At 35.7% G+C, this 11,122-nt stretch overlaps 3 protein-coding genes and 1 long non-coding RNA gene across 10 annotated transcripts; 2 read left to right on the forward strand and 2 right to left on the reverse strand.

Annotated features, from left to right (window-relative positions):
* The first annotated feature begins 191 nt into the window (after positions 1 to 191).
* Positions 192 to 2,342, forward strand: LOC143206979 (uncharacterized). 5 transcript variants are annotated; one of them, XR_013008582.1, is made up of 5 exons: positions 192 to 230; positions 608 to 715; positions 826 to 1,029; positions 1,560 to 1,620; positions 1,754 to 2,342. It is a non-coding gene; the product is annotated as an uncharacterized LOC143206979 (long non-coding RNA). The 5 variants fall into 5 exon arrangements; XR_013008581.1 differs by lacking the exon at positions 192 to 230 and adding an exon at positions 262 to 297; XR_013008583.1 differs by lacking the exon at positions 192 to 230 and adding an exon at positions 462 to 480.
* Positions 1,008 to 3,369, reverse strand: LOC143206977 (THAP domain-containing protein 1-like). Of its 3 annotated transcripts, none has more exons than XM_076419919.1 (3): positions 3,264 to 3,369; positions 2,994 to 3,032; positions 1,008 to 2,741 (listed from the first exon to the last, which is right to left on the reverse strand). In XM_076419919.1, the coding sequence occupies exon 3, from the start codon at positions 2,497 to 2,499 to the stop codon at positions 1,999 to 2,001; it is 501 nt and encodes a 166-aa protein (XP_076276034.1). In that variant the 5' UTR covers positions 2,500 to 2,741; positions 2,994 to 3,032; positions 3,264 to 3,369; the 3' UTR covers positions 1,008 to 1,998. The 3 variants fall into 3 exon arrangements, with proteins under 3 accessions (XP_076276034.1, XP_076276032.1, XP_076276033.1); XM_076419917.1 differs by having other exon boundaries at positions 3,155 to 3,266; XM_076419918.1 differs by lacking the exon at positions 3,264 to 3,369 and adding an exon at positions 3,155 to 3,259 and having other exon boundaries at positions 1,008 to 3,032.
* A 319-nt stretch (positions 3,370 to 3,688) lies between these two features.
* On the forward strand, positions 3,689 to 5,650 carry Rack1 (Receptor of activated protein kinase C 1). Its single transcript, XM_076420495.1, has 5 exons — positions 3,689 to 3,905; positions 4,178 to 4,386; positions 4,668 to 4,874; positions 5,081 to 5,191; positions 5,279 to 5,650. The coding sequence occupies exons 1-5, from the start codon at positions 3,797 to 3,799 to the stop codon at positions 5,594 to 5,596; spliced, it is 954 nt and encodes a 317-aa protein (XP_076276610.1). The 5' UTR covers positions 3,689 to 3,796; the 3' UTR covers positions 5,597 to 5,650.
* On the reverse strand, positions 5,644 to 7,235 carry LOC143207263 (NFU1 iron-sulfur cluster scaffold homolog, mitochondrial). Its single transcript, XM_076420497.1, has 4 exons — positions 6,696 to 7,235; positions 6,199 to 6,626; positions 6,013 to 6,116; positions 5,644 to 5,944 (listed from the first exon to the last, which is right to left on the reverse strand). The coding sequence occupies exons 1-4, from the start codon at positions 6,773 to 6,775 to the stop codon at positions 5,720 to 5,722; spliced, it is 837 nt and encodes a 278-aa protein (XP_076276612.1). The 5' UTR covers positions 6,776 to 7,235; the 3' UTR covers positions 5,644 to 5,719.
* Between the last annotated feature and the right edge of the window lie 3,887 nt (positions 7,236 to 11,122).

Consider the following 11,122-nt stretch of genomic DNA (forward strand, 5'->3'; position numbering starts at 1 on the left):
TTTCGGCATCACTGGTTGGCTTGGCTGTGGCCAGCAGTGATGCCGATATCGTGGTACTGTGGTACTAAGCCGTGGTACGAGACCCCCCCACTATGACCTACCGTTGCCCCTACTGGCCTTCTCCAACTCGCTCGCGCGCTACACTCACCAACGTACCTCTCCTAGGATATGAGAGGTACGTTGGTGAGTGTAGCGCGCGAGCGAGTTGGAGAAGGCCAGTAGGGGCAACGGTAGGTCATAGTGGGGGGGTCTCGTACCACGGCTTAGTACCACAGTACCACGATTTCGGCATCACTGGTACTAAACCACTAAACCATACCCCCACCATAGCCTACTATTGCCCCTACGTTGTTTTCCAACTCGCCCGCGCGCTACACTCACCAGCGTACCTCTACGGATACAGTAGAGTGATACGCTGGTGAGTGTAGCGCGCGGGCGCGTTGGAACACGACGGAGGGGCAATAGTAGGCTATGGTGGGGGTATGGTTTAGTATTAGTACCACAGTACCACAGCTCTGGCATCACTGTCACAGCCTACTCTAGTACTAGTGAGTACTAGCCTGTACTAGCCGTGCTGAACAACGTGGCAACACCGCTTTGTTTACAGATCGGGAGTTCGATTTTCAATACTGGGAGTCTTGTGCTTGGGATTATAATTAAAATACATAGTTCGTTATTGATTATGTTTAAACAATGTGTAAATATTCTAACTATGGTAAGTAGAAGTGATATTAAAGCATATTAGTATTTATAAATGCGGTATACATTTTGTGGACTCTCGGAATAGTTTGGTGTTGTGATACATAATATATGAAATATTTCCAGTGGTTTTAAGAAAATAGAAGCATGAAGCAATGGGAAATCATCTTTGAACTAAAATGCAACATTTGAAAATGAATGAAGGAATATATAAGTCAATAGAAGCCCGAAATAGACGAAATTATTGTGACGAAGTCGAAGAGGTTAAGTGACTGCGTGTATACGTCAAAAAGGTTGGGTAAACCGTTACTGAAGAGAAAAGTTGTGCAGGTAATATATTATATTTATTATAATATCGTCTTATAAAGGATAATTTTATAATTGTTGTAAATTTCCTCACCACGCTAGGGGTATTACTGTGTGTATACACTAACATTAATAAAAATTCTTATTAATAATTAAAAAAATATAAAAAGAAAATAAATAAACTAAGACAAATAAAAAACTCTGTTGATGCATTAACTAACACATATTAGAAAGAATAAGTTAAATATATCAAAATTAATGCTTTAAAAAAAGTTGAATTAAAAAAAAATAATTGAAAATTTATGTTCTATTGTGTGTGAAAGTTTTTATTTTACGATGTTTAGAAATGGTATGTGCATTCATTTCTAATTGACTATTATTTATAGTTTTAACGTAATCATTTAGTAAAATATTTGAAAAAATTGATAATAATCTAAACAAAATACTGTGATAATCTTTACCACAAATGCATCTATCTAAAAATGCTAAATGGTATATATCTGATTGTATACTAATATATGTTAATTTACATAAAATATGTTTATGATTTTCAGATATTAGAAAATCTGATTCCAAATTAGGAACATTTATTATGGCCTCCATTATTGCACACATGTGAGTAAAAACATTTATCTTCTGTAGGAGTCAAAAGACCACCCCTTTGTAAATGATCAAAATATACATTATTTACAGTTGTTCTCCACAATTAATAATTTGCATATATCACAATTTAATTTTTTTGCAACAGAATGGGACCCATAACCGGATATATAAATCTTAATGGAATCATCAACAATACAAGTGGATAAATAATCAGTGTCAAAAATTTCTGAAAAACCGCCGACATCAACAGGAGCATCACGAAGATCGTTACCATCGTCGTCGTCGTTGCAAATTTGGAATTTATTTTTTATATCAGCAAAAGAAAACGAACTTGCCGATTTTGAAAACATACGTTTTAATCTAATCTTTTTTTCGGCATGAATTGCTTCATCATATGATACGTATCATTATTTTGATACTCCAATGGTTCGAAATTACAAGCTTTTCTTTATAATTGTTTATCAAATTTAAGAAACCACTAATTAGATCAGAATCAATAAACTCTCTAACTAAATTTTCATGGTTTTCAATTATTCTTTCCCTGCGCTCTATAGGATCTTTTCTTTGTGGTAGCACACGTTTTGATGGCGTATTGGAAAAAATGGAAGGTATTGCATTTTCCATAAGTCTTGGACATCTGAACAAAACATTCTCCAGTACACCGTTAGGAGATGGAATATTCTGATACCTTTGGATATCAGTTTCTGCAAAATGCAGACTACAAACTGCAGAATATTTTGTCGGTGTCCAATTTTTACGGGGAATAGCAGCCATCCATTTTTTCCGCAATTGCTCATCTTTGGGGAATTTAAATATAGAAATATAATTATTTTCTTTAAGAGTAGTATCATAATTTCCCTTACAATTGGGGACACAACAACGCCGTGGCATTATTAACTAATAAATAAGGTATAAAACTTTTGAAAAGAACTATGTAAAACAAATTTTCGGAGAACTCTGTATGTATATGATTTTGTAAAAATTTAGATGCTATACTATTAAAATGTTATTGAAATGCATTGAAAGAACAATAGATTGTATTAAGTAAATGTGCTAATACGTCCTGGACTAAACCGGACCAGCATTTTTGGCGGAAGAAAAGTCACAGCATATCTTAGTGACGACACGATGACCTAAAACAATTTTCCAAGAGAATTAATGTACGTAATTATTATATTATGTATATAAATATAGTTGGAGAGATAACAATATAATTATATTAAAATATATTACAAATACACAGGACTCGTTCCAAAACCAAAAATTAGTAAAATGGTAAGTAATACGTGAAACAAGAAAGCATTATTTACTTTTAATGTTGTAAATAACATTAAATCACTTAAGGATTTCTAAAATAAATTAGATAATACACCTTGTGTACTTACAAGTTTTTCAATAATGACAGGTAGCGTCAAAAATCATTTCTGCAACACATAAAATATATCCAAATTTGAAAATTTAATATTTGTTTCGCTCATAGTTTTTTTAGGGAGTTATCCGTATATATCTTTTATAATTTATAATATTATAATTTATAACATCTTACACAATAACCTGTAAAACTAACATCACTGAAAAATTCTGATACTATAATTATAGACATATTATGCATATATAGAAAATATAACTAGGAAATATAACCATAAACTAATCACCCAGCACAACTCATGATGGTGAACAACAGCTGAATTCTCGTTCTGTGCGCAATCCATTTTGTGTCCAATTCTACATGTGCACCATTCATATTCTGTGGTGTGCAATCCCGCTGTGCGCCAAAGAGCTGTGCGCCATCGTCTTGTGCGCCATCGAAGGCCTCTCAAACTGAGGCAGATGAGTCGTAATTCTCTGGCCGCCGCCAGACGGCGCATGGTCCCAAGTACTGTACATGTGCGAATGAGATTGCGCTGCTGAATACACACAATCACACTCATTCGCACACGTACGGTATCTGGAACCATGCGCCGTCTGGCGGCGGCCAGAGAATTACGACTCATCTGCCTCAGTTTGAGATGCTATGTCGGCACACCTGTATAATGCACCGTGATCTAGAGTTATGTGATCAATGGCCGCGCACACGTTTACAGGGAGGGGTAAAGTGAGTCTTTTCGTCTAATACGTTGTTGAGTGTAGGCCGGTTGTTGGAATCCGTTGTAATCTGCAACATAGAATATCCAAAAATATTTCTAAGATGACTGAAACTCTTCAACTAAGGGGTACGCTTCGTGGACATAATGGCTGGGTTACTCAAATTGCAACAAATCCGAAATATCCGGATATGATATTGTCGTCTTCACGTGGTAAGTTCAGTAACATATAGTCTTGTTTTATGCTAATTATTTTACTGATTACGCACTGTTTGCATATTAATACTATGATATTAATTGTATAGCATGCAGAAATATTTAATCCTGATACATATTTCTTCTAAATAATATAAATTAATGTGTAAACGAGTTTACACTGATTTCTTTGTGTTCTTCTATTTTGTACTTTCATATTTAAGTATGTATTTACCATGACTAGCGTATAACGACACTTAACTTAATGATTTTTCTAATTTCGTTCATAGATAAAACTTTAATTGTATGGAAATTAACACGTGACGAAGCCAACTATGGTATACCACAGAAACGTTTGTACGGTCACTCTCATTTTATCAGTGACGTAGTACTATCTTCTGATGGTAATTACGCTCTGTCTGGTTCATGGGACAAAACGCTACGTCTTTGGGATTTGGCTGCAGGCCGTACTACACGAAGGTTCGAAGACCATACCAAGGTGTGACATTTTACTGGTCTACAGTCGTCATTCGTCATGATATAAACGGAAGCTTTTTTTTTTACTTTTTTTTTTAATGCCACTGGCAGAAGATAAAACTACGTGAGTGATGGAAAACTATACTGAAGCTTTTTTTTATATATTTTTTTTTATATTTAAAAGTAGAAGAGGTGGGTGATGTAAGCCTGTGGTATTGTAAGTATTGATCATGTTTGATACGTCCACGGGTACACTGTTTTAGACGATCTAATTAAATCGAGTAATCGAACATGTGTTAACAGGATGTTTTAAGCGTTGCTTTCTCTGTGGACAATCGTCAAATTGTTTCTGGCTCGCGAGACAAGACCATTAAATTATGGAACACTTTGGCAGAGTGTAAGTACACTATTCAGGATGATGGTCACACAGATTGGGTCAGTTGCGTACGGTTCTCCCCGAATCATTCAAATCCCATTATCGTTTCCGCTGGTTGGGATAAACTTGTCAAGGCAAGTTCAACTATATATATATATATATGTATATATATATATATAAAATGTCCGTTTACTTAATAAACATACAACATGATGTATATTTTTATCAAACATGATATATTCATGAGTGTTTGCGGATATGGGACTGATGTAATTAGTCTGGTACGATTTTTTTAAGTTAATATAGTCGTTCGTATTTCAAGTTATAATATGCTTTTCAGGTTTGGAACTTAACAAACTGCAGGTTGAAGATTAATCACAGTGGACACACTGGATATCTTAATACGGTTACCGTTTCCCCTGATGGTTCGCTTTGTGCTTCCGGTGGAAAGGTATATATTAAAAAAGAACATTGTATCTTTTGTTATAATAAATTATGATCTGCGCTTGTTAATGAAATTTTTCGTTAAAAATTGTAGGATTGCAAAGCTATGTTATGGGATCTAAATGATGGAAAACATCTGCACACGTTAGACCATAATGACATTATAACAGCTCTGTGCTTCAGCCCGAATCGTTATTGGCTTTGCGCTGCATTTGGACCTTGGATCAAGATATGGGATTTAGAAACCAAAGAAATGGTCGAAGAACTGAAACCAGAGGTTGTGTCTACAACAACCAAAGCGGAACCACCCCATTGTCTCTCTTTAGCGTGGTCTACTGATGGACAAACATTATTTGCCGGATATTCCGACAATACTATACGTGTATGGCAAGTTTCCGTATCTAGCCGTTAACGAGTTTATACAAAAATAAAAGAATAAAAAAGGAAAAAGATATTGAAACCTATACATCTAGTGTTTTTATTTACATAAAACTTGGTACATAGATAATTACCGAACTATCATAAAACCTCTATTCTATTTTTCTTTCTTCTGTCCGGATGATTCAAGTTTTTCTTCGAACTTTAAAAATTCTTTCTTTGCAATTTTATCGGTTTCATCTTCCACCTGGATTACTCCAAGAACTTCTGGTATATAGAATTGCATCATATTTTGAACGCCGTTTCTTAAAGTGACCACGGAACTTGGACAGCTTGTACAAGAACCTTGCATCTTCAATTTTACTATTCCTTCTTCGAACCCCTAGTATTGGAAGCATTGTTTAGCAATATTGAAAATTATTCGGTTGCAGACAATTATGAAATACAAACCACGAATACAATATCACCACCATCTTCTTGAACTGTTGGCCGTATTCGATTGTCTAACAATTCTTTTATCATTTGCACTATTTCGTCATCATCCTCGGCAATTTCTATAAATATAACATTGTTGAACATATAATCGAGCAAACAATTATGTATCCATTGCAAAAATAAACGCCTAAAAGAAATTACGAGTATCTGCAGCAGGTTGATCTTCATTCAACACAGGCAAACCAGATGCAAAGAAATCCATGATAACAGCAAATACTTCTGGTTTTAATAATTTCCATTCGACATCCTCATCTGCTTTTGTAATTGTAACGAAATCAGGGCCAAAGAAAACCGATTTTACACCTTCTACGCGAAATAACATTTTTGCCAGTGGTGAACAATATGCATCGGAGGCATTAGGGAAGTCTTTAGTTTGACTCGGTTCGAGCACTTTAACTCCAGGTAGAAACTTTAAACTATTAGGATTTGGAGTGTCTTGCGTTTGAATAAACATCTTACGTCTTTGCATGTCATTCACTTGAAATCGTGTTGCAACTGATAAAAAGCATGGTTGTAAAATACGAGAATTGTTACAGGTATGCATGTGCAGTTCAGATTTTTTCAAGATTCTGCAATGTGAAAATGTTAGTATGAAATGTCATATACTATAAATATTTTCACATCTAGTATGTACTTACTTTTGGTGTTGACACGTTACGAGAGATTTACGGGCTAAACGCCGACTTATTTGTATGGTATTCATAAACATTTTATCCATTATTTCTGATCAAATTCGTTGCATCAACGAAAACCATAACTTGGACTTTAAGGTTATATTGTATTGTGCTTTGTATAAATAGATTCTAATATCCCGCTTATTTATGTTCGTCGTTCGTCTTCGTGTTTGCGTACTTAGTTCGATATTATTATTCTGACAGTTACCAACGGAAATGATGTTAGTAAGTCTATACAGATACTTCCGAATATACAACGAATATGTGACAATAATACGACATACGACGAGTGACAATTTGACTATTTATGTGATATAAATATATATTTATTTCACTTGATTAGGTTATGTACGATTTACAGCAGAGGTTCCCAATTAAGAACCAGACTTCAGCGCTCGTAGCGGAAAAATGCCGGAGGTGTAGTTTCAGAGGACCGTCCCTTCTGAGTGTATGCTTCGGCCACCGACGTCGGTGCTTCGGCTCTAGACGAACGGTCGGTTTAAATACGTTTGTTGCATTGACATTGTATGTGTCCCCGCTAGCGCGTGAGATTCCCACCGTTTCTATAAGTTTTTTGACAGTGGCAGCACTATCGCGCCGTCCAATACTTTTCGCGGCTCCGCTACATGCTGCCGAATAATGCAAATTACGCCTCGAAAACGCAAAAGTAGGCCACTTTTACGAGCTCGCGCGCTAGATTGATCTTTTATCTAGCGATTGTGACTACGTAGGGGCCCCAAATGTGCATTAGCGAGACGGATACCATCTAGAGCCGGACTCTTGCAATCTCGTGTACGTATACAGTGTCTAGCGGTGTGTGAGTGTGCCACATGAGCCATTTCCAGCCATTTCTCTTCAACTTAAATATGTAGTTATAGGTTTAACCTTAAATCTCCTCGGTCGGTGATTTCTATTTAATCTGTTTCTTTTTTTGTAAGAAGATTAGTAACCGCGCTGGAACCCCTTTACACGAGGTATGAAAATGGAAAAGCTATCAAAAACTTTCTCGCGATAGTCCATAACGAAGGATAAGTAATAGGGTGTATTTATTTACAAAGTATTTGTACACCTTTCAAAAACTAATACATAACTTTCTTATGATTGTACCAAACCAAAGAGGATTAGAGTCTAATCCTCTTTGGTACCAAACGACCTGATTTTTTATAATCAATTAGAAACATTGGTTTACGAAATGATATGTAAAAAAGATTTTCCAAAAATTATAATTTACGAGGTTAAATGCAAAATTAAAAAAGGCATTTTTTAAAACTTTTATATTTGGGCCCTCAATGAAAATTTAAAATATATGTTTTGTAGATCTATGTTAGTTATACACATACTAAAAATTTCATCGAAATCAGTTGACGCAGGAAAAAACGACACGCATAGAAAGATGTACGATTCTGTGGATTTTAAGTTTAAGCAGAAGCTGATCAAAAGTTGTGTAAAACTATGTACCGCTTGTAGCTCGTGTGTATGCTAATCGATTCCAATGAAATTTTCAGCATGTGTATAACTAACATAGATCTACAAAACATATATTTTACATTTTCATTATAAGGACACAAACAAAAAAGTTTTAAAATGTATGCCTTTTTTAATTTTGCATTTAACCTTGTAAATTATAATTTTTGGAAAATCTCTTTTGCATATCATTTCGTAAATCAAATCTTCTAATTGATTATACAAAATCAGGTCGTTTTGTACAATTATAAGAAAGTTATTAGTTTTTAAAAGGTGTACGAATACTTTGTACACCGGAGTACACCTACTGTATGTCTCTCTGAAACCAAAATTGCTGATATCCCTTTCTGAACTGTACCTTAAGTTCTTCGTTAGTGCTTATTATGATCAGTTCTTCTTGTAATATGACATCCGTTTCGTCAGTGTCACTGTATGGATCGATAATTAATCCATTGTGGTATTTCCATAGTCAAAATATCCTCGAACCTAGTTTCAAAGGCTGTGTGAAGCATATTTAAATGTTGAACGTAGGTTGAAACATCATCATCGTGGCAGTTTGTCTGTGACAAATTGGAAAACTAGGAAAATTCGCGCCATCCAATATTTTGCTTCATTAGTTTAATTTTGACAAGAAAAGCTGAAACAACGGACTTTGTTTTTATCAAATTTAGACAGTCACCTTGTAACTGCAAGTTAACTTCATTAAATTTAGTGAACAAGTCCGTTAAATAAGCAACGTCTGGTTTCCACTTGATTAAATTTTCTTTTAAAATTGGATCTTTATCATCCAAAAACTCTAAAACTCTCAAAAAGTGAAAGGAATCTTGTCAAACATAAGCCTTTTGACAGCCAGCGTACTCCAGTGTGAAGGAGCAATCGATGAAAGTTTTCGTCATTTTTGGAGGAATACGGTTCTTGCGACGGAACAGCAAGTTGTTACAAGTTTCAAGTACTGCGAATTCCTGCAGGCCAACCCTAGGTAATTACGGTTACCGTTGTGCGCTAGGTTCTGAATGGTCCTTCGAATGTTCCCGGTTTATGACACGTCGCGGCTATGGAGGAAGATGGAAACGAACGTTGCATGCCAAATGGTCGCCAAATGTAGAATATGCCTTTATCTCAAAAATAGCCTTCCCGTCACGTCCGTGTCATAAACCTTGTCGACGAAGACTCCACGTGTTTCATTCTTTCGCTACGGAACACTCGTGGACCCCCATTTACATTTCATGCACCCCTAATTTTTGTTTTCGCTGACATGGACCCCTTGCAGTTCAGAGTCGACCCCTAGGGGTCGATATAGACCACTTTGGGAATCATTGATTTACAGTAAAAATATATTAAATAGGTTAGAAAGAAAGTTCTTGCGGTTTTTAACTATTAAATTCAAATGTACATATCTCAGCTCAAACAAAATTTTATTAATCGAAATAAAGACCATTGCACTTTCGCCAACACAAAACAAGTTTTGTTGTTCCGGTTGAATAAAATTCTGGAGTCTTGGAGGCGACAAACTCGTTGAATCTCTCTGGGATTTGAAGCATTTTTCATGCAAGAAGTTGTCGAGGTGCTTGGAAAAGTGGTAATCTCGGACAAATTATAACGTGTGATGGAAAATTGATTCTTTATGACAATCGGCGACGATCAGCTCAGTGGCTAGACCACGACGAAGCTCCGCAACACTTCCCAAAGCCACAGTTTCACCAAAAGAAGAGCATGGTGACAGTTTGATGGTCTGTGGCCGGTTTGATTCATCACAGCTTCTTAAATCCTGGTGAAACCATTACAGCTGAAAAGTACTGCCACCAAATCGACGAAATGCACGAAAAACTTCAACGTTTGCGTCCAGCACTGGTCAATAAAAATGGTCCTATCCTTTTCCACGACAACGCCCGGCCACACGTCGCCCGACCGACCCTTCAAAAGTTGAACGAATTAGGCTACGGAACTCTATCTCATCCACCATACTCACCAGATCTCTCGCCCGCCGATTACCACATTTTTAAGCACCTCGACAACTTGTCAACAAGATGCTGAAACGGCATTCAACGAGTTTGTCGCCTCCAGGACTCCAAAATTTTATTCAACCGGAATAACAAAACTTGTTCCTCGTTGGCAAAAGTGCATTGATTGCAATGGTCTTTATTTTGATTAATAAAGTTTTGTTTGAGCTGAGTACAGTCAGCGGCAATATTAAGTGGACATTTTAAAAATCGCATAACTTTCTAAAAGTTGGTCCAAAGGACTTGAATTTTTTTAAGATGTTAGACCAGCTAGTTCGCTAGAGAATAAGTAAACAAAAATTTATTAAGATTGCAATTGGTAGGAATCATTCAAAATTTTAAAAATTATGTTTTGTCAACTTTTTTATCTGGGCCTGTAACGATAATTTAAAAAATGCATTTTATAGATTTCGGTAACTTATATGCACACTGAAAATTTCATCGAAATCGGTCAACATTGCAATGAGCTACATACGTTTAAAGATGAGAGCTTAAGGGTGAAAGTCGCAGATTTTCAGCCTTGCCAGGGCATTTCGCCCTTACGTGATCATCTTTAAACGTTTGTAGCTCATTGCAATGTTCACCGATTTCGTTAAGATTTTTCATACGTATATAAATTACCGAAATCTATAAAATGCATTTTTTAAATATTCGTTACAGACTCAGATAAAAAAGTTGACAAAACTTCATTTTTAAAATTTTGAATGATTCCTACCAATTGCAATCTTAATAAATTTTTTACTTATTCTCTAGCGAACTAGCTGGTCTAACATCTTAAAAAAATTCAAGTCCTTTAGACCAATTTCTAAAAAGTTATGCGATTTTTAAGGGTGTCCACTTAATATTGCTGCTGACTGTACATTTGAATTTTTCAACATAATATTTCTTTTTGTACAGGTAGCGAATAGTGAGTGCGAATAATATAAA

The sequence above is a fragment of the Lasioglossum baleicum genome, chromosome 3 (assembly GCF_051020765.1).
Source record: "Lasioglossum baleicum chromosome 3, iyLasBale1, whole genome shotgun sequence".
Classification (NCBI taxonomy): Eukaryota; Metazoa; Arthropoda; class Insecta; order Hymenoptera; family Halictidae; genus Lasioglossum; species Lasioglossum baleicum.